Source organism: Chionomys nivalis, chromosome 7 (assembly GCF_950005125.1).
Source record: "Chionomys nivalis chromosome 7, mChiNiv1.1, whole genome shotgun sequence".
Taxonomy (NCBI): domain Eukaryota; kingdom Metazoa; phylum Chordata; class Mammalia; order Rodentia; family Cricetidae; genus Chionomys; species Chionomys nivalis.
The window spans coordinates 87,312,062-87,334,716 of NC_080092.1; the positions used below are offsets into that span (position 1 = coordinate 87,312,062).

Below are 22,655 nucleotides of genomic sequence, written 5' to 3' on the forward strand. Positions count from 1 at the left end.
TATTTAAACAAAAGTGGGAAATGCTGCAGGATATTTGATCACACTGTGAAACTCTGAGACTATTAAAAAAATTAACCTTGGATCAGGGGGCAGAGGCAGCAACTAGTTGACAAGAATTGGCCACAGAGAGTACAGAGAACCTGTTAAGATGGATAGAGACACACAGAGAAAGGAGTAGGGAGGGACTGAAGAGATTTGTGGTCCTTTTTGGTTTGGGACAGTGTGGAGAGACATTTTCTTGCTGGGTCTTCAGCCAAAAAGGAAGGTCACCTGGTTGCTTCTTGGTTTCTCTGATCTAGCAGGTTTTCACCCCAACATCAAACTCCTGAGTATTTATTAGTAAAGAGAACTTAGATAAAAACAACAGCACCCACTAAAAGCCAGGCTCTCTGTCATACAGCTGCAATCTTAGCACCAGGAAAGTAGACACAGGAGAATCCTTCAGATTTCCTGGGACACGCATACGCACACACGTGTACCTGCATTTGTGTACACACACACACACAGAGCTGGGTATGGTGGCTCACATCAATAATCTTGGGAGGCTCAAACAGGAGGATGTCAGGTCCTAGGTTTAATTCTCAGTATTTCTTTTTTTAAAAGATTTATTAATTATGTATACAGCATCTGCCTGCATGTATCCCTGCAGGCCAGAAGAGGGTACCAGATCTCATTAGAGATGGTTGTGAGCCACCATGTGGTTGCTGGGAATTGAACTCAGGACCTCTGGGAGAACACAGTGCTCTTAACCTCTGAGCCATCTCTCAGCCCCTCAATTCTCAGTATTACGAACAAGAAGGATATTGCAAAAACAGTGGTGCATTTCCATTCTAATGGATCCCTACCATCAGGAGTTGGGGATGTAGCTAGGCTGGTAGAGTATTTGTTTAGCATGTACAAAGCCTTGGGTTCAATCCCCAGGACTACCTAAACGGTGTGGTAGTGTATACCTGCAATGCCAGCATTCAGAAGGTGGGATTACAGAAGGATCAGGAGTTTAAGGTCTTCATCGACTACATGTCAAAATGCAGACCGGCCTGGATTACTTGAGATCCTATTCCCCCAAGCCAGAATGAACCCTGGATGTTAAAATAGCAGAACAGGACGCACCCGAGTGCCCAGCTACTTATTGTCACACTAGCTTTGGACTTCCAACCTCTTGATTTCCTTTTGTTTCTTAATAAATTGATTTTGGGCCAGGTGGTGGTGGCACACACCTTTAATACCGGTACTTGGGAGGCAGAGGCAGACGGAGCTCTGTGTTTGAGGACAAACTGGTCTACGGAGTGAGTTCTAGGACAGGCTCCAAAGCTATGGAGAAACTGTCTCAAAAACAAAACAAAACAAAAAACCCCACAAACCCCCAAAACAGGGTTCACTTGCCATGGTTCACATTTGGAGGATTTGGTTCTCGCCTTCCACCATATACACAGGGTATCAAATTCTTCCGGAGTGATGGCAAGTGCCTCTCCCTCCTGAGCCACCTCAACAACCTTCTCATTTGTTTGTTTGCTTTGGAGATGAAGTCTCTCTCTGCAGCCTAGATTGGCCTAGGATGCTCAACAAGCCTTCTGTCCACACTCCCAAGTGTTGGAATTACAGGAATGAGCACGTCCAGCTTCAGGATTTTTTCTTTTCTTTTTAATTATTGAGACAAGGTCTCACCATGCGGCCCAACCTGATCTTGCTTATTTGGCAGATCAGGATTTATGTTTTCCTAATAGGCCATATCAAAAGGATAATAAGAAACAAATCAAAGAAAAGAGACAAAAATGTCCACTTTATAAATGCAAAACGGTCAAAACCATATCAATATAAGCTAACAAAAAGAGTATTTATTACAGAACTATGAAGACCTACACTTTCGTGGCCGACGCTAGGTACTTGATGAGAAAGTCTTTCAGTTTGGATATGTGCATCATTTCCTTCATCGTGGTGTCTCGACTTCTCAGCTGGATTAACCCACGTTCCAAAGTAGTCTCAGTAACCAGAACCATGAAGAGGATGCTCATTTCATCGTACCTGAGAGCGGTCAACAAAACACATGAGCACCACGCGGACATCAGTTCCTCACCATCTGATACCCCAGCGTCCAAGCCACGTTCACTTCAGTCAGGCCTTGATAGCGGGACCAAAGTACACTCCCTTTTCTGAAGCACACTCAAAGTGAAGTTTTGAATTTACCGTATTGGCTCAAAGTCAGAAAAACTAAACCTAAGAAATGAACTCTGAACTCTGGCACCTGGGGAGCGCTATGAATGAACTCCACAGTGATCTCAGCCTTCTGAATTTGGCTTTAATGACAGAAAAATATATGCAGGCTAACGTCTCTCAATAAACTATATAAAAACAAAGATTTGAGCCGGGCGGTGGTGGCGCACGCCTTTAATCCAAGCACTCGGGAGGCAGAGGCAGGTGGATCTCTGTGAGTTCGAGGCCAGCCTGGTCTACAAGAGCTAGTTCCAGGACAGGCACCAAAGCTACAGAGAAACCCTGTCTCGAAAAACCAAAAAAAAAAAAAACCAAAGATTTGATATACAACAGATTATTTGGTATTATAAAAAATCCGCACTTCATTTATGACTTAACATGCTAACCTATTGTTTTTAATTCATCAATCATTCAATAAATCTACACTGGCCTTCCTGATTTCCAAATCAGATTAAACATTCATTTTTTACTTTTTTTTTACTTACCCATTTTTATTTTATTTGTATGAGTGTTTTGCTTGTATATATACTTGTGTATTACATAAGTTCCTGATGCCTGTGGAGGACAGAAGAGGGCACTGGACCCCTGAAACTGAAGTTTATGGAAAGTTGTGAGCTGCCATGTGGGTGCCAGCAATCAAATCTGTGTCCTCTGGAAGACCAACTAGTGCGCTCTTAATCACTGAGTGTCTCTCCAGCCCCGATATATATATATATATATATATATATATATATATATATATATATATATATATATATATATATTTTTTTTTTTTTTTTTTCCTGAGACAGGGTTTCTCTGTAGCTTTGGAGCCTGTCCTGGAACTAGCTCCTGTAGACCAGGCTGGTCTCAAACTCACAGAGATCCACCTGCCTCTGCCTCCTGAGTGCTGGGATTAAAGGTGTGCGCCACCACCGCCCGGCCAAACATTCATTTTTTTCAAAACTAGGCATGGTGTGTATGTCTGTGATCCCAGCACTCAGGAAGAGGAGGCGGGATGATCAAAGATCAAGGTAATCCTCAGCTATATTGAGTTCAAAGTCAGCCTGGACATGGACGAGATGTGCGTAGGGGGTAGGAGGTCATGTTTATCTCTTCAAAGGATGTTTACCTGCCTTCTTCCCGGAATGCTGGGAAAGGCTATAGCTCACAACCTTGTGGTCTTTGCTGTCTGCAGGGCCAAGCTTCACCTGAAACCCCCAGAATATTGTTCATTACAGACTTATTACAGACTGCTTCTCTGTCCATCAAACCATCCTTGGGAGAGACGGCACTTGTGCTGACAACAGCCTACGTAACGTCTATGTTATCTTAGGGCCGGGCCAATCCGGACTCCCACGGGCGCCACATTCGCCTCGGCCATTCTCCCTACACCCTTATCTTGAGCGATGTTTCTAAGCCATCAGAACCCTTTATGGGAGAAGTCAGAAGCACTCTGTAAAGAGTTTCAACGTTACCATGTCTTAAGCTTTGTTGTACACTAGGGACCGAGTTAACTGTCATCAGGAAACTTTTTCCCCTCCAAATTGAGCAGTGCTTAAACATGGCTACATTAAACCACCTGGTGTCAGAGTCTAGAGGGATGATCGAGCAACAGCTAACTAAGCCGGGCTGATCTGAGTTTCATTCTTGTTTCTCTGAGGATCAAGGACTGTTTTGATGCAGGCTGTAGAACTGGCAGGGACCTGACCCTTCCGTAGATGTGGTCTCAAAAAAACAAAAACAAAAACAAAACCCTGTATCTCCAGTTTCAGAGCATCTGATGCTCTCTTCTGTCCTCTGTGAGAACTGCACACACACGGTACACAGACATGCACATAGGCAAAACACCCATACGTTAAAAAAAGGGGGGTGGTGGTGGTGCACACCTTTAATCCCAGCACTTGGGAGGCAAAGGCAGGTGGATCTCTGTGAGCTCGAGGCCAACCTGGTCTACAGGAGCTAGTTCCAGGACAGCTAGGACTGTTACACAGAGAAACCCTGTCTCGAAAAACCAAAAAAAACCAAAAAACAAAAAACTCCATATATGGGCACACCCATACTAGTACACAAGAGAAGCAGATGCTCTTCACGATGAGTTATTGCTCCTTGTGTGACCCCTCAGCTGCTATGATTTTTAAGGATTTGGGCTTTACTTCTATGTACGTGTGTCTATATGTACATGCCTCATGAGTGCAGCACCTGCGGACATACGGGGCTGCTGAGTCCCTGGAGCAGCAGTTATAACTGAGTGATGTGAGTTGCTCAGCGTGGCTGCTGGGAACCAAACCTGGGTTCTCTGGAAGAGCAACAGGTGCTCCATCAATGGGCCACCTCTCCAGGCCCATTTTAACTTTTGGTTTTTCAAGACAGTTTCTCTGTGTAGCCCTGGCTGTCCTGGAACTCGCTCTGTAGACCAGGCTGGCCTTGAACTCATAGATTCACCTGTCTCTGCCTCCTAAATGCTGGGATTAAAGGTGTGCGCCACCACCGTCTGGCTGCAACCTCATTTTAAAGATTGTATCTAGAAGAGATTTGATTCTATTAGTATAATGAAATATAAATTAAATAATGACAAGGAAGATCATCCTTACTTTGCATAGAGTTGCTCTAATGAAGACTGCACAGTCTCCAAATAACCAGGCCACACAGAAATCCCATTTTCTAGTAATTCATTAAGTAGCCCTTGACAAACCTGGAGAAAAAACATAGATTTCAAATATGAAAAGAAAGTCTGTGAAACTATAAACCACTTTCTTCAGTCTCTAAAACCCATGTAAACTGTTCAGCTTTCCAATGTTAAGAGTTTATGCACTGAATGCCTGACTGAAATGCATACTTCCTAAAAATGAAGAAATTAAGCAATGCCAACTGAATATTGACTGCAAATCTTCCAAGAAACAGTTTTATACCAATCAAGAATTATCACCATCATCATTCAAAACACAAAACAGGAAACAAACAAACAAAAACTCTTGGTTGCAGAAAAGCCATGAAACTGTAAAGGCTTGTGACAGGGTACAGCTCTCACTTCCACATCAGGATGAGAAGGAAGGGACAGTTTGAGAAACCCCAGCACTGCACTCAGGAAGTCAATCGCATACTGCTTCCTGACAACTTCCAAGCAACTGGCAGCAGGGATGGCTCAGTGGGGAAAGGCAGTTACTGCCTGGGCACCTGAGTTCTATTCCCAGGGCCTGGACCCACACAGTGGAAGGACAGAACCACCCCCTAAGTAGTCCTGACCTCCATACCACAGGCGAACACACAGTAAGTCATGGCAATTAAATTCATTTAACCCACCTGTCTTAGTTCTGCCGTCGGGCCTTTCCCCGCATCCAAAGCCACCTTAATTGGGGCTAAACAAGGGTGAAGTTTAAGCACCTGAGGCAATTAAGGGACAAGAGGAATAAGGAAAAGCACAGTTAATGTATAGAAGGGGGGACCAACAACAAAGATCCCCACATAATTTTAGTTTTCGAATCCATGAAATAGCAAAAGCACCTTTCTCTGAAGGCTCTTCTTCCTTGCAAAGGAGTTCTCTGTGAGCTGGAAGGAATCGTAGATGTAAGCCAGCGTGCCTAGGTCTAGATCTCCATTTACAGACAGAACACAAGGAACCACGTTTTTCCGCCCATCTCGACCCTTCATAGAAGAGAATAAAAAAAAGACCATTTAGCAGAACTTTTTTCTTGAGTGTGTGTGTTTCAAAACAGGACCTCACTGTATAGCTCTGGCTATCCTGGAACTCGCTACATATAGACCAGGATAGAGCCTAAAACTCAGAGATCTGCTTGCCTCTGCCTCCCGAGTGCCAGGATTAAAGGTGTGTGTGCCACTATGCCCAGCTAGCAGAACTTCCCTTAAAGTTATATATTTTAGACTTACACAATCAGGAAAGAAAAATCACAAATTCATCTTCTAAAGGCCCTAGCCCATGCAGGACTGCGCTGAGCACTGGGTCGAGGATGATGACGCTGTCTTCTAATTCAAGTTCATTACCTGTAAACGGCAGACCTAGCAGTTCCGCTCCTTGAGAGGATGAGCTGACTCACCTGAGGGGGCCGAGGCCTCAGAACTTTTTCAGTGCTCCCTGGGAGAGGCCTGCTATTTAATAGTCCCTTTACTGTTCTTGTGTTTGATAATGGGGTGGTGGGGGCTCAGGTGCCAATACATGCATCTGAGGTAAGAGGACCACCTGTGGCTATTTTCACACGTGGGTCCCGGGAACTGAACTTAGTTGTCAAGCTCAGCAGCAAGTGCTTTACCAGCTCAACCATCTCTAAAACCCTGGTTTGTTTTTTGAGCCAGCAACTCACTATGTAGCTTTGGCTGCCCTCAACCTCAGATATTCTGAGATTAAAGGCAGGCATTATATACCCAGTTCCTGGACTTACATTCACCAAGTCTTGGGTTCATCTCAAGATATAAATGAACGTACACTGGACAGGGCTGGAGAGATGGTTCAGGGGTTAAGAGAACTTGTTCTTGCAGAGGACCAGGGTTCGATTCCCAGTACCGACATGGTGCACTACAACTGTAACTCCAGGTCCAGGGGATCTGATGGCCTCCTCTGGTCTCCGCGGCACTGCACACACACAGGCAAAACACCCACACAGAAAGTAAAATAAAAGCCGGGCGGTGGTGGCGCACGCCTTTAATCCCAGCACTTGGGAGGCAGAGGCAGGCGGATCTCTGTGAGTTCGAGACCAGCCTGGTCTACAAGAGCTAGTTCCAGGACAGGCTCCAAAGCCACAGAGAAACCCTGTCTCGAAAAAACCCAAAAAAAAAAAAAAAAAAAAAAAAGAAAGTAAAATAAAAGCCAGGTGATGGTGGCGCACACCTTTAATCCCAGCACTCAGGAGGCAGAGGCAGGCGGATCTCTGTGAGTTCAAGGCCAGCCTGGTCTACAAGAGCTAGTTCCAGGAAAGGCTCCAAAGCTACAAAGAAACCTTATCTTGAACCCCCCCCCCACACACACAAAAGAAAGTAAAATAAAGACATTATATTAACTAAGTGATAAAAGACTTAATACCTAGAGGAACCCCCCGCCCCAGGAACACAAGAACAGGTGTTCATCTGGAGAACAGAGACAGGACAACCCATGGAACCCGTGCTCTGGGTTGGATCCTGGGCCTGTAAAGCACATTACTGGGATATTCAATTAAATCTCATGGGCTTTGTGGAATGGCTAATAGTGGTGGGTAACTGTTAGTTTCCTGTCTTTGACAGCTCCAGTTACGGTTATGTAGTAGGACACGGTCAAAAAAATGTACACACCAGTCGAGTGGGAGCCGGGCGGTGGTGACACACGCCTTTAATCCCAGCACTTGGGAGGCAGAGGCAAGTGGCCAGTCTGGTCTACAGAGTGAGTTCTAGGGCACGCTCCAAAGCTACACACACAAAAAAACCCTGTCTCAAAAAACAAACAAAAAAACCCAAACCCCAAAAACAAAACAAAACAAAACAAAAAGGTACACAGAGTTATTGGGGGTTGGTCACAGGACACCATACAATTATCCTTCAGGGGTTCAGACAACAGAGAATCTGGTCAGAGGACACACACCTGTAACCGAGATGTACTCCCGGGATACATGTGCAGCAGTTCTTGATCTCCTAGGTTCCACAGAGTCTCTACTGGCTCCTTTCCCCAGGGAAAGCTGTAGTAAAGTTTGCTGCCCTTCCGTCCGGCTTCGTCCTCACAGTCGGTGCTACTGAAGTCAGATGGACTCATAGCGAACTACAAAACAAAGCGTCTCACTGATTTAATGATATGTCGATTTACTTGTGTTTTCTGAGAAGGGGTCTCTATAGACACGGCTGGCCAAAGATCCACCTGCTTCTGAGTGGCGGGATCAGTTTCTTTCAGTTTCATACTTATCTCTGAGAATTAAGGTTGCCTGGGACTTCTACCCAGCAACAGGTTGAAAGTAAAGCCCCAAACGTAAAGGCTTAGCCGTGGCCCCTGAGCTCAGTGTATCTGTGCCAAGGGCACCCTGATATCCACTGGAACAATAAGTACCACGACAGACAGCCTCCCGTCAACTCCAGGACCTCATCAAACTGAAAAAAAAAAAAAACCCAAACAGGTGAGCTGGAGGCTCACACCTGTAATCCCAGCTAAACTAAGTGGCCACCAGCTGTAGGTCAGACTGAGCTAAAAGTGAATTCCAGGCCAACTCAGGTTTGAGGGCTGCCTTGTTTCAAAAAAGGCAAAAATCAGAGTCACTGAGATGTGTGGTGATATTCTGTGTTTTAACAAAGCTTGCCTGAAGATCAGAGTGCAGAAATAGGGGTCAAGGAGTGGTGGTGCACACCTTTAATCCCAGAACTGGGAGGCAGAAGCAGGTGGATCTCTGTGAGTTTAAGGCCACCCTGGGCTGTGCAAGATTGAATCTGTCTCTAAGAGAAAGAGCTCACACAAAGGTAATTCCAGCACTTGGGATCCCACGCCTTTAATCCCAGCACTAGGGAGGTGGAGCCAGGAGCTCAGTACAGTCTGTGGCAGCAGGCAGTCAGGACAGGATCGCCCCTTTGGTCTGAGCACTGGTAGAGGTAAGAACTCTCGTGGCTGCCGCTCAGCTTCTCGGGTCCTTCAGCTTTCACCCCGATAGCTGACTCTGGGTTTTTATTAAGACCAATTAGAATTCTTTTTTTTTTTTTTAAATATTTATTTATTATGTATACAACATTCCTTCCATGTATGCTTGCAGGCCAGAAGAGGGCACCAGATCTCATTACAGATGGCTGTGAGCCACCATGTGGTTGCTGGGAATTGAACTCAGGACCTCTGGAAGAGCAGTCAGTGCTCTTAACCTCTGAGCCATCTTTCCAGCCCCCAATTAGAATTCTTGATACAGAGATGGTTCAGAGGGTAAGGTGTTTGCTGCTAAGCCTGAATATCTGAGTTGGATTCCCAGAATCCACATGGTGGAAAGAGAGAATGAACTCCCCCCAAATGCCACACATTTGTGATGTGCCTGCCCCCCTCAATGCAGCAACTTTTCTTTTTAAAGATTTACTTTATTTATGTGGACCTTTTGTGTGCCACGTTTATAGATGCCTTCATAGGCCAGAAGAGGGAGTCAGAACCTCAGGTGTAGTTATATATAGGCAGTTGTAAACTGCCTAACTGGGATGTTGAGAACCAAACTCTGGTCCTCTAGAAGACAACTGAGCCATCCCTCCGGCTACACAGTAACTTTATTTTTGGTTTTTCAAGACAGGGTTTCTCTGTACCTTTGGAACCTGTCCTGGAACTCGCTATGTAGACCAGGCTGGCCTGGAACTCACAGAAATCTGTCTGTCTCTGCCTCCTGAGTGTTGGGATTAAAGGCGTGCGCCACCACCGCCTGGCTACTAAAACAAAGGCAAACACACATACAAAAACCCCACAGCTACCTCAAGTTCTATTTATAAACCAGGTGTGGTGGTGCAGGCCTGTAAGCATAGTACTCAGAGATTAGGTAAGCAAATCAGCACTCGAGGGTGTTAGCTCTCTTTATAATCCCAGAAAGGTAAATTCAAGGTCATTCCAGGCTACAGACGGAGTCTGAAACCAGCCTGGGTGACATGAGGCCCTGCTTTAAAACCAAGAACAGAAAGGCAAATAAATAAAAAGAATTCATTATTAATTACTGAAATTGTTATTGCAGTACCTTTCTCCACCACAGAAGCCTATGGCGCAACCAGAAATCAAACCACTGGCTGGAGGTTCTTGCAGGAGTAAACCACACCAAGGAAGCTTCAGTCTTTTCACCAATTCTTTGTGTATTAAAAAAAACAACAACAGGAAGTTAGCTTTTATGAAGATTATATAATGTATCCCAAAGTGGGAATGACCGATTCTTGAATATTTAGGTACCAAACCAGGTTATCTGTCACATTTTGTACCTTTTAACACTGCCAGGTATCTGCTTAGTGTCGGAAACGGGACGGAAACACACTCCAATCTGAGCAAGACCATAAGGTAGCTTTCTGTTTACCAGATCCAGGCCATCAAAATAGTGCTCCAAGGCACCTGTCAAAAAACAAACCAATCATTGTATAGATCTATCCCGCATGTGTAAACGGCCAATGAACTCTGAGCCGCAATTACCGCTTAACTTATGGGAGTGACTCTTGAACTCTTTAGTGTGAGAGGTTCCAATCTACAATACACAGAAAGACTAGGACAATGTGCTAGGTGTGTCAATGCGCGTGTGTTGTCCTGGCACGCTCACACTTTGAGGCCAGCCTGGACTACATAGTGATTTCAAGGCCAACTTGGGGTACAGTGACAAAATGAATGTCCTGCTGGTCTGGTGCCAAGAGGGACAGAAAACACACCCTCCCTGCCCCCCGCTGGGTCACACCTGGAGTTAGCACCAGCCCTACTCCATCCTTTGTGTTACAGATGCCTTTTGTTGCCCCGTGTGAATCTAGTCTGAGAGTTTCCCATGGGTACAAAGCCTATGCAAACTTGGTTAGGGGAAATCCAGAAAACCGTGGTAGCTCACATCATGTGTTTGCACTTGGAAGTGTATTTTTGTAAGCTTCATTCAGGTTGTTTTGGGCATATGGAAATCTACTAGCTAAAGTGTAAACACAGAGAAAAATAAAAATGTCATGGGCGAAGGGAAAGTGCTTCAGTCCACAGAGGCTGGGGACCCTGTGGTCTCAGAGTCTTCACGGCCCTGTGTGAACCCACACACCCGTGCCATGTTACCCGCGACAGGGTACATAATGAAATCCTGTCTCAGGAGGAGAGACAGAAGAATGAAATAAAGTTTGTCATTTTTGAAGCAAAAAGCCAGGTGTGTGCTATATACCTGTAATCCCAGCACTTGGGAGGTAGAGACAGGAGGATCGGGAGTTCAAACTCATCCTCTGCTACCAGGGGGTTTGAGGACAGCTTCTGCTGCAGGAGACCCTGTCTCAAATTAAAAAAACAAAACAAAACAAAACAAAAAAAAACAAACAAGAAACAAAACAAGAAAATCTCACCGCCAAACAACCAAAAGACACTGACTGATACTCTTTTACCTAGAGTTGTCAATTTACATTTTGCCATGTTTTTTTCTCGTTCACTGCAAACTAAAAATATTCTCTATTATTAAAATACACACACCCTATGGCTGGTATATTTTTTAATTTTCACCCCAAACCTCAGGTTTTACTTTTACTGGCTCATTAGACAAGGTTCACGGGCTGTGTTCTGATTCCCCAAGGCTGGAGAGATGGCCAGTGGGTGGAAGTAGTTGCTGCCAACCTGAAGGCCCGACTTCTAAAAGCTGTCCTGACTTCCACGAGTGTGCTGTGGCATACCATATACACATACACAGGAGTTTAAAAACGTAATAAATAAGAACTCCTGTCAATTTTGCTTTTTTGTTCTGTTTTATTGAAACAATGTCTCACTTAGGTTATCATTACTGAACTGAAAAAATCTCAAGATTCTGCGTAACCTGAAGGTAGAGACATAAGAGACTGGAGGGAGTAAATAAGACCAATGTTTGAGGGCATGGTAAAGAAGTTTATTTAATGCAATCAACGTCAAGAATATGAAATAAAATACAAATTAGTCACTTTTCTGTGTTGCTTTTCGAGATGGGAGTTCCTGTGTAGCCTTGGCTGTCCTGGAACTCATTCCATAGACCAGGCATGTCTTGAACTTACAGAGATCCACCTGCCTCAGCCTCCGAAGTGCTCGGATTAAAGGCATATGCCACAATCACATCGCTCACTTTTATTTTTTAGAATTTCTGCATCATGTTGTATTTGACTTTTAGAGAAAGATGCGGGGACTAAAGAGATGGCTCAGCGGTTAAGAGTACTCACTGCTTTTCTAGTTTCTCCCAGCAACTACATAGTGGCTCACAACCACCTATAATGGGATCTGTAGCCTTGTCTGGCATGCATGCAGACAGAGCACCCATACCTAAAAAATACAAATCTATAAGGCTTCATCTCCTAGCTGGAAAGCTAAAAAGTCACCTAGAAAGGAAAAAAAACACTGACATAAGTCTACAATTTCATGTACATAAAACAGAAGAGTAGATGTTCTTTGAAAATGTCTTGGTATCAATGAAATTTCAAATATGCAACTGAATTAAGGCCGTAATTCTGCGTGATTGACCTCTAAGGGGATTCATCTTCAAACGGAATGTTTTACCCATTTCCTCGGGCATGATGCCACGGACATTTGCCTGAAGGTGGGTCACAATAAATAAGTTACTGAATTTTTTTTTTTTTTTTTTTTTTAAGAAAACTTGGTTATTTCTTTCCCTGGAAACCCAGGGCCAGTTGTCGTCTTCAGATTCATGCAAGACTGCATTTCCACCCCAAACCTTTTCAGAAGCACGAAACGCGAAGAGCCATACCGTGAAGAAGAGTCTCCCGTAGTTTCCCAGAAGTTTTTAATAAGTTCTCAAGAAATGTCACTAGCTGTTCCTTACTCAGCTCTTTGTCTTGCAAGATTTCGCGTATACATTCTGTAGAAACTAACCTGAAGGCTCTGTCCCCGGGCTGCGAAGGGCCTGGTTCGTGGTGGAGGGCGTCCACCGCGAAGACCTGCTCCCTGAACACCACCATGGAGGACCACCATTGGGAAGCTAGATTCTTTCGCAACTCGACACCCAAAGGTCCAAAGCCCGGGTGGCACCCGCTCAGGAGAGCAGCGGGGCTGAGCTGCTGCGGCGTCCCGCTGAGGAAGTGCCTTCTCCGGCAGAGGTCTACCAGCGCCTCGCGGTCCTCCGCACGCTCCGGCCCGTCTGCGGGACCCGCGCACCCGGAGAGCCAGCGCCTGCAGACGCGGCGGTAAACCCGCACCGCGCCGCCCGAGCGCATGTCTTCCCGAGCCGGTACGCCAGCGCCTAGACAAGTGGAGCAGTAGACCCTAAGACGCAGGCGCGGCGGAAACGAACGAGTGGCAAGCCGCGCCCCCCGGAAGTGCGTCACGGCTCTGGTCGCAGCCTCCTTGGGCGTATCCCGGCCTCCGCCTGTCTGTTTACTAATTTGGGGACTTTCCGCGTTTGGCAGCTCCACTCACTTCAGCTTTTACCACCACTCTGTAACTACTGCAGAGTTCGCATCAACTCATGTTTTTCCGAGTTTCCAGGACTACCAAAATGTTGTCCCGGCGCTGGCGTTAAAGCCTAGCGTTCAATCCCCAAGGGAAATGCACTCACTTCGTGTGCACATAGCCTGGCTGTTCTTTAGTTCTTTAAACCCGACCGTCCCTGATGCTGGCAGTACTGTTACCGGTGGCCTACTTCAGCTCCCGAGTGTGTGGCTGGAGAGGAACAGTAGGTCTTAAAATACTTCCCAGACCTTTAACCTCCGTAACTCCCCGGATTGCCCTATAACAACCCCAGCTGTCCTGGAACTTGATTCATAAGCCAGGTTGGCTTTAAATTCACAGAAATCCACCTGCCTCTCCCTCCCCAAGTGTTGGGATTAAAGGCCTGTCCGTGTTTTCTTTAAAGTGACTATGGATGCCTGGGAGATCAGCAGACCTAGCAGAAGACATGCAACACCTGACCAGGAGACAGCAGCTTATCTGTAAGCTTAGCAGTTTGTGTGACCGGTTTTAAGCGCAAACAAGTTAACAGGGTTTAGTGTTATGAGGGGCACTCAGGAGGGGCAATCTGATTTGACGGCCGGCATAGTCTGTGTCAAGTTCCAAGACAGCCAGGTTAGGGAAGTGGGGGGCTGCAAAACCCCAGGTAAGATGGCTCTACGCAAATAAATAAAAGGAGAGAATGGGGAGAAAAACCACATTTATTAGTTAAGACAACCACAGGCTGGACACAACACACATGCTAAAAAGTGGACTGTCTTTTAAAACTTCAAAGGTAATTTTTTCCAAGCCCCACAATCATTTCCATAATATTTACAAAATAAAAGGCCCACATTAAGACATTGAACATTAAAGTATGTAATAAATGCTCAAATCTACCCCTATACTTAAAAATCATGAATGTGACTAGCCATGCCATTGAAAAACCACTCAGGGTACTCAAGGATGAATCAATTTTCAACATATCAGCCCTGGAAAACATTCACCATTAACCCCAGCTCCTACCCCCAGCACAGTCTAATTTGTTTTACATTTTATAAATAAGGAATTAACACCAAAGCCTGTTTAAAAAAACAAAAATGAAATTCCTTTAAGACTTTTGTCCTGGGCAAAATCACTTCATTTTTCTGGGAAGACAATTAGACCTTACAGCCATTGTGAAATAAAGCTGTTGGTAAACCCACTTAAATCTATGGCTATCCCCTTTATCTTTCTAGCAGTAAGCACATGTTGAATCTAACCTCACAACTGTTCTTACTGTGCTTTTGGTTCTGCTGCCTGACTATTGGTTAATTCTGAAGTTTTCTTTCTTGTGTTGGAGTACTGACTAGCCTACAATCTTAAGACCTCTATAATGTCCTGAAATAATGTGGAACCATTTCCTGACCGCCAGTGTGGCTTTAACAACCCTGGCAAGTAGGTAAGGATCGGAACCACAAAGTAAGCTGCACTAAGGACACAGTGCACAGCTCTTGGGCTAACAGTCTTTGAGCTTTGTGCATTTTGGCAGGTGACAATACAGCCAAGAGCCAGAATAAAGTATGTCATTGCTTAAACTGTTTTGCAAAAGAACAGTCACCATGTTATCCCTGATACTGAAAGCTGACAAAGTATTCTTCCCATATAAACATATCTTAAGGGCCTCTGATTCCCCCTCCTCCTAAGTCCTAAATCAAATAATGGCAAGTAGTCAACTTTTAGTTTTTGTGTAAAAATAAACACCAAAGCAAAATAAAATCCCCCCAAAACATACTAAGCCAAGTTTTACATGACATTATATGTGTAAAATAAAGTACAATTTCCACTTAATTCAGTCTTCAAATATCTTTTATTGGAAGGCCATGCATTGCCTTCATTTATTGTATCTGAAATCACTGTACAGTTACTTTTGTGAAAACACTGCCTGCATTTTCTAGTACAAAAAAAACCTAAAAATTGTTTCAGGAATGTAGAGAAATATCCAACTTAAATAGCGAAAAAAGTGCACCATAATCACTGCTGCACTGCAGTCATTTCTGCATTTCCCATGTTTCTTAAATAACTATCTTGTTTGATAACACACAATATAAAGAGCAATTATGAAAAACAGACATTTACATATACTTCTAAAGTCTTATTGAGAATACCCTGTTGGCATCGGATAGCCAATCATAGGCGCAGCAGCTGCGGTAGCAGGATATGCGTATGCCTGTTGGTTCATACCATTGTGCATATTTGCAACATTACTTCCATATTGCTGAGTGCTATCATAACCGTTCTGGTAAGTCCCTGTTGGATTACCAGTCCTAAAACTGGTCTGTATACCAGCAGATACAAAATTACTTCCAAAGCTCCCATTGGTGTAATTTGCAGCACTGTAAACACCATTCTGAGTTTTAGCCCCAAAATCTCTCTTAAGCAGACTAGAGTAACCTCTGTCATAATTTTCCCTGTCTCTAAAGGTATTAAATCCACCCCTTTTGCCCGCAGAGTATCTGTCTCGACGATCATCCTTCATGCCTCCTCTACCCCTGGAACGACCTGTCAAGAAAGTAAGTGAAAATGGGTCAATTTTATCTATGATGTTAATGTGCTAGCATAGAAGTTAGGTAGCTTTTTGAGTTCTTGGGTTTCAAAATAAACTACTTACCCCTCCAATCCCATCTAATACAGGTTTTGTAGACAATGAGGTTAACCCAACTAACTGTAACATCTTACCTGAACCTCTGTCTTCGACCAATTGAAGCAACTTGGGATTAATTGCTTGATTAGCTTCCCGAAGCACAGAGATAAGGTCGCTCACTTGCTTTATGTTATTAGGTGTAAAGAAAGTGTATGCTGTGCCTGTTTTGGTACTGCGAGCAGTTCTTCCAATTCGATGAATATAATCCTCTGAGGAGTTAGGGTAGTCATAATTGATGACAAATTTCACATCTTCCACATCTGTAAGGTGTTGCAGTGTGGCAAAATAGCAATGTACGGAGTTTTGCACACCACAACAGCCAGACCAAAAATAAAAAGTTAGACAATTGTATTCCCAAGAAGGTACGGGCTGCAAAAAATACAGTTAAAATGGTTATCCATTTCCTGTAGGAATACCATTGAGGTAGGAAAAAAAGAGGGTGGGGCAGGAGAAAAAAAAACAAAAAACAAAAAAGCACATGTCAGCTGTATTAGGTTATCACCCGCCCACTGACAGCCTATCGAGGGAATGTGTGTTCTCCTTAGCACATTCCCAAATTGGTAATGTCCCCTTACAGATCATCAAGTGACATCTGAATGCTTCTGCGCAGTAGGGCCACTTAAAAGTTTCACAGCAACCTCTTCATGTGCTCATTTTTGAGGACCTTTAAACAAAAAATGTACAAGGTCCTTTGCATTAACACTCATCAGAAGTTCAAAATTCTGGCCACACTGCTTGTCTTGCCAAGACCTTACAACTGCAGCTGCAAGAAAAACATACCTGTCCCCCAAAAGTTGTTTTAATGCACTGTGTCTCGTCTAGGCAAGCGCTTCCAAGAAGCCAGGATTCACTTGAGAATATGTCTCTCTCTGGCAGGTCTCGACATGACGACTACTGTGTAGGTGAGGGAGGAACTTTCAAGGCACTTTCTTTTCCCACTGACTATGTGTGAGAAGTTGATCCTGCTCTAGGTCTCATGTGCCAGTACTCACCAATTTGTAAAAGGCTTAGTACCTTTTAAAGCTGCTCTCTCCATTTCAAACGTGAACAAAAATTTCATTGAACATTGAAGTTTGGAAATATTTCTTCGACATTTCAGCAAACTCACTGAAACTCAAAGACCCACAGATCACAGTGAACAGTTTGAAACAATGCTGTACCATGGCAATCATGCAAAGCATGGGACAGATGAAATACCACGGCAGTGAACTGTGAGGTAACTTCCATTTTTTTCCCCCGGAGAGAACAGTTTATGGGGCAGAGGTGGTATGTTCTGCCCTTTGAAGATTACTGGCACACTTTCAGCTTTTCACCTCTCTAATCGACTGGAAGCAGCCAGCCGATCACTAGTCCTCCATCCCCCTCGAGTCCTCCGATTGTCATGCCTAGGCCTTGCCACAAAGACTGCACCTTTATGTGAAAAAAACTTAGAAAAAAATGCAGGTTAAAGAAAGCAATAAACTTTCTTTAAAAAAAACTACATGGAGATCTTCTGGGAAACCAAGCCACGAATTCGAGTTTGTACTAACCTAGCCCTCTGGAGGCCACATCGGTAGCAATCAGAATAGGAGCTTTTCCATGTTTGAATTCTACAAAGACATACACATAAAAATGACTATTAATCCAAGCAAATGTTATCAAATTACAAATCTCATCTTATTTGAAATACATACCATTTAGAACCCAGTCACGTTCCTGTTGACTCTTGTCACCGTGGATGCCCATGGCAGGCCACCTGTATTAGCAAGTTATATTAGTGCACTCATTTAAAACCTGAAGCCAATATTTAACCCTATAGCTCTTCATCAAAGTGCTCTCTCACGAAGCACTATTATCACTGAGCTGTTACCATTATAGTGTCACTGAAATTAATTCATATAATTATACCTATGCTGTGGCATATGATCCCCACAAAACTCCCTGCTTCTGAACAAAGTACTTCTGCCCTTTCCTGAAGTCTGCCTTGATGCAGGAAACCACATACCCATCTCTCCTCATTTTTCTGGTAAGCTCATCACATCTTCTTTTGGTTTCAACAAAAACAATGGTTTTATTCTCCTTCTCACTCATGATCTCTTCCATTAGACGAATAAGTCTAAAGATAAAAAAAAAAAAGTGTCAGTTTTTTAAAAGGAACAATCGACTAAAAAAAAAAAAAAGATAGGTGAAACAGTTGAATGCATATCATGGAAGTCAACATCACACCCACTAAGTCAATTCTGTTCTTTGTCCTTTAGGGAAAGCTAATGACACGTGGCTTTCCTTTCCTTACAGGAAGTGCTGTTAGCAAACATCAACACCCAAAGAATAAAGAATTTCAAAAAGACTGGCATACCACTTTGTGTGCTTGTGTAGTGGCTAAGTTCAAACTCAAGCTTTTTTGCTCATGCCTGTCAGGCAGGGAAGTAATTTATCCAATATGTATATTCCCATAAGCATTTAAAAAAGAACATATACCACACTAAATTTCATTCATACAACTTTCAAAACCAGTCTGTTGTATAAGCAAGATTTCCTCAAATTGCTAAGACTTAAACTTACTTCTCATCCTTTTCTACATCGTGACATACATCCACAATCTGAAGAATGTTATGGTTTGCACTTAGCTCTAGTGCACCAATGTTGATATGAATGTAGTCTTTCAGGAAGTCTTCAGCAAGCTGTCTTACTTCTTTTGGCCAAGTTGCACTCCACATTAGGGTTTGCCTATCAGGCTAAAAAATTGGGGGAAATAAATTAGACCACAACACTTAGTAAACTTAGAACTGATTTTTAAAAGAACGTAAAGATACATACTCTGATTTGATCCACAATTTTCCGTATTTGGGGTTCAAATCCCATATCAAGCATTCGATCAGCTTCATCAAGAACAAGGTAAGTTGTTCTTCTCAGATTGGTTTTCCCACACTCTAAAAAGTCAATCAGTCTTCCGGGTGTTGCAATACAGATTTCCACACCTTTAATTAAAGGAGCAAGTTTAACTATAATATGCAAAACTTTTACCCTATCAGTGACAAAGAGCCCCTTTATGGGCACATACCTCTTTCCAAATCGCGAATCTGTGGTCCCTTGGGAGCACCCCCATAGATGCAAGTAGACTTCAAGCGACAAGCTCTACAGTACTCAGCAGCAACTTGCTGCACTTGCTGGGCCAGTTCTCGAGTTGGTGCCAGCACCAAGCACTAAGGAAAGAAATTTAAAAAACAAACAGAAAGTTTTAGTACAAACCAGCATACTAGAGTGTCATGTCTTTTTGAGGTAGGGGATGTGTGTTGGGAACTGAATTTAGATGGACTTAAGATTTTTTTAAAATTTACAAGGGCCTTCTGTTATTGAAGTGCACTTCCAATTCCTGGATCCTCAGTTTCTTCCTGGGATTACAGTACTGAGATTATAACAGGGACCACTATGCTCAGAATAAAGAAACACTGGTTCCAGGAAACTTTTACATTTACTTTTTGTGTGTGGGAGCACATGTGAAGTGGAAGGCAACTTCTGGGAGTTGTTTCTTTCCTACTTGTAGGTTATAGATATTGAACTCAGGCATCAGAGTTGATGGCAAGCCTCGAGCTTACTGTCCTTAGGCAAAATCAAATTCCATTCTCCAGAAAGAACAAGTCAAACTAGTTCTAGCAAAATGGGGATTTATGTAGTCTACAAATCTCTAGTCTAAGAACCAAAGAAAAATTAGAAGCCATACTTACAATAGGCCCATCACCCCTCTCCAGGAATGGCTGGTGATTTATGTGGACAATGGCAGGCAGCAAATACTATTGGAGAACAAGAATAGAAACAGGAGAAATTGCATTAAAAAATGCTTTAAAAAAGATTTACCAGATCCTCTCTCTCCCAGAATGTATCAAGTTGTCTTAAACTTACAGATAATGTTTTCCCAGATCCAGTCTGAGCTACTCCAACCATATCCAATCCACTTAGAGCAACTGGCCAGCCCTGAGCTTGAATAGCAGTGGGTTCAGTGAAATTCTGCCTCGCAATCACATCCATGACATTTGCTGTAACCAGTAATATTTTAGTAAAAAACTTTTAGGTAAAAAGAGAAAATAAATGAAAGACGAAGATGAAAATTAATTCTTACCAGGGAAATTTGCTTCATAAAAGTTCAGAACAGGCTTTGGACAATTGTGACCCCGAACTGTAATTTCCTTGCTTCTCCTGTATGTATCTACCTCTTGCTGAAAAGCAAATGATCTCAGTGTCAAACCTTAGCCAACTGCACTGACAAGCTCCCCACAGCTAACGATTTTTTTTATGTACTTAAAATCTGGACACATAAAAAATCCATTTAGCAATAAAAATTACTTTATCATACATATTTAAAAAAAAAAAACCACAAGTCTCACTGTGTAACCCAAATAAACTGATTGACTTGCCTGTCTCCCCAGTGATTGCATTAAAGGCCCATGCTATTAAACCTGGCCAACACACATTTTTTTACACAGAATAACTCAATAGGACATGTTTGGGAGTCATACCACAAATAACTCTCCAAACCTAGACATTTGCAAGACACCTGTCATTTTCCATCAACTGAGTAAAATCCACATTACTCACTGCAGTACGCCTTGCCAAATCAGGGTGTTCCTGATAAAAATTCTTCTCAAATTTGGGCAGCTCATCAAGATTCCACTTCTTTTTAACTAGTTTCTCCCCAGGATTTCCAAATTTCTTTCCAGAGAGGGGTCCTCCTGTTCTACTCCCTCCAAATCTCGGTGCACCAAATCTACGGGAGAAAAAAAGTCGAGTTGTGAAGAGTCCTATACACAGGTTTGTACCCACGTCTTATTTAATGCCTTTTGATTTCGAGCCAAAGTGCATTTCTGGAATCCCTCCCAAATGCCATTCTCTAGACAGCCACAACTGGCACAGTATTTTTTACTGTAGTCCCCAAGCGCACTCTATTGAGGCCAAGCAAACAGTCTGGATTTATCAGGTCGGAAACTGCCCAAACCTTTGGAAGTTCGGATTACAAGGACAGATAACAGCTTGAGGCTCCATACACTCTCCCCCCTCCGAGTTTAGGAATTAGAGTCTAGGAGCTGGGCAAGAAGGGAGGAGCTTAACAAGATTATTTTTGCCACTGTTTTCGACCAAAGGAACGGATCTTAAATAACGGGACCGCGCTGGCGATGTGAGGTTAGTGAGGGTGTCCGGCAGGGTAGGAAGGGGTGCCTACGCCGGCGAGCCGCGATTTGGGGAACGCCGCGAACCGCGGAAGCGCTGCACATCAAGGTAGCAAAATTATATAACGCGAGCAGAAAAAAAAAAAAGAGGAGGAGCCGGCGACAACCGGGGGAGGAGTCCCGGACCGGGCGGCGTTCCCGCTGGGGCGGCGCTTCCTTCTTTGTCTCGCATTTCTCTCTGCGCCACATTTTCTCGACGCTGCCATTTTGAGCGCCTCCGCCGGGCGGGGTAACAAAGGCGTCGCCGCCATGTCCGAGGCCGGCATTTTGTGGCCGCGGCTCAGCCGCATGGCTGAATCCGCCGACGTTGGCCACCCTCCCCGGCACGGATGGCCTCGAAACGATCCCTCTACTCCCCGGTAATACCGGGAGCCCCTAAAACACCGGCCGGAAGGTTGCGCGGAACAACGCCTCGGGCCGCCTCAAAGGCGCGGCGCGGCGCTCCCTTCCCTGCCCCACTCCTCCGGACTCAACAGCCGCGAGGTCGCCGGGGGCGCCGCGGGTCCCGGTCCTCTCAGGCCACAAAAGCGGGCTTCAGCCCGATGACCAGGAAGCGTCGCCTCTAACGGCTTTTAAATCGGCTATCAGAAAACGCCAGGCCTCCTTACAGAAAACCCCGGGGGCGGTCGGTTGGAAACCCGAGCTCCGGCCGCGCCGCCCTCCCATCCCCCACCCGCCCGACCTGACAGGTCCCTCGCCACACTCACCCTCGATCCCGGCCGCGGTCCCGGTCACTAGAATAACTCGACATGGCGTCAATGGTTGCGGTGTGCGGGAAAGACCCAGTGAGAGGGAATCCAGTTGCGACGAGTCGCGGAGAGGAGGCCTCGGCGACGGCGAAGCCTTTGCGGGGGCGTCACCAGCGGAGGGAACGGCGGTGACGAAGCCGGAGCTGTAAACCCAGGGACCGATGGCAATGAATGAGGTGCCGGCTGCGTCCCGGCGGCCGGTTTTATAGCCTGGACCGCCTCCTCGCCGCAAAGGCTGCCGGGAGCCGCTCTGTGACCTAATCGCCCCGCCCCCTGGCTGGAGGCTCCAACGCCCGCTGGCGTTCCGGAATCCGCCATGTCCTCGCCCCTCCCCCCCGCGGACGTTCCCTCACAGGCGCCCGTTTATTACCCCCTTCCCGACGGCGGTGACCCCACTAGGATGCCTCGCCCCGCACCTCAAGCGAGCCGCTTCCCCGGGGCCAGCCGGTCACTAAAAAAATGGCCAGCGCCGGCCAGCTGGCAGGCTCCGCTTGAAGATGTTTACGTCGCCAAAGACTCCCCCACGCCCATGACCGGGGAGGACGGGGAGGTGGAGCCTGCCGCTGTCACGTGGTGGCACCCCAGGGCTAGGCGGACCGCACTACTTCTCCGCTTGGCGGCGGCGGAGGGATACCTCACCGCAGACTCACCGGAAGCGCGGCCTCGACGCCCCGGGGAGATCGGCCGGGCTGCTGGGTGACCTGGCTGCCTGGCCCGCCGATCTGAGAACCCTCAAGCGGGATCTTGCCCGCGGGGAAAGGCAGCTAGAGCCCGCAAACTGCCGCCGAAGCGCG

The 22,655-nt window shown here is 45.1% G+C and overlaps 2 protein-coding genes across 3 annotated transcripts; both read right to left on the minus strand.

The window, feature by feature from the left end:
- Positions 1 to 1,782: 1,782 nt before the first annotated feature.
- On the minus strand, positions 1,783 to 13,082 carry Polg2 (DNA polymerase gamma 2, accessory subunit). The gene is made up of 8 exons (XM_057775590.1): positions 12,552 to 13,082; positions 10,084 to 10,210; positions 9,849 to 9,954; positions 7,757 to 7,930; positions 5,695 to 5,835; positions 5,494 to 5,574; positions 4,785 to 4,885; positions 1,783 to 2,022 (listed from the first exon to the last, which is right to left on the minus strand). Exons 1-8 carry the CDS (start codon positions 13,015 to 13,017, stop codon positions 1,857 to 1,859), a joined length of 1,362 nt encoding a protein of 453 aa, XP_057631573.1. The 5' UTR covers positions 13,018 to 13,082; the 3' UTR covers positions 1,783 to 1,856.
- An 850-nt stretch (positions 13,083 to 13,932) lies between these two features.
- On the minus strand, positions 13,933 to 22,653 carry Ddx5 (DEAD-box helicase 5). 2 transcript variants are annotated; one of them, XM_057773518.1, is made up of 14 exons: positions 22,512 to 22,653; positions 21,820 to 22,004; positions 20,484 to 20,652; positions 20,008 to 20,104; positions 19,791 to 19,924; positions 19,616 to 19,681; positions 18,952 to 19,093; positions 18,708 to 18,868; positions 18,453 to 18,625; positions 17,896 to 18,006; positions 17,585 to 17,646; positions 17,441 to 17,500; positions 15,947 to 16,171; positions 13,933 to 15,769 (listed from the first exon to the last, which is right to left on the minus strand). In XM_057773518.1, exons 2-14 carry the CDS (start codon positions 21,861 to 21,863, stop codon positions 15,363 to 15,365), a joined length of 1,851 nt encoding a protein of 616 aa, XP_057629501.1. In that variant the 5' UTR covers positions 21,864 to 22,004; positions 22,512 to 22,653; the 3' UTR covers positions 13,933 to 15,362. The 2 variants fall into 2 exon arrangements, with proteins under 2 accessions (XP_057629501.1, XP_057629500.1); XM_057773517.1 differs by lacking the exon at positions 22,512 to 22,653 and adding an exon at positions 22,278 to 22,399.
- Between the last annotated feature and the right edge of the window lie 2 nt (positions 22,654 to 22,655).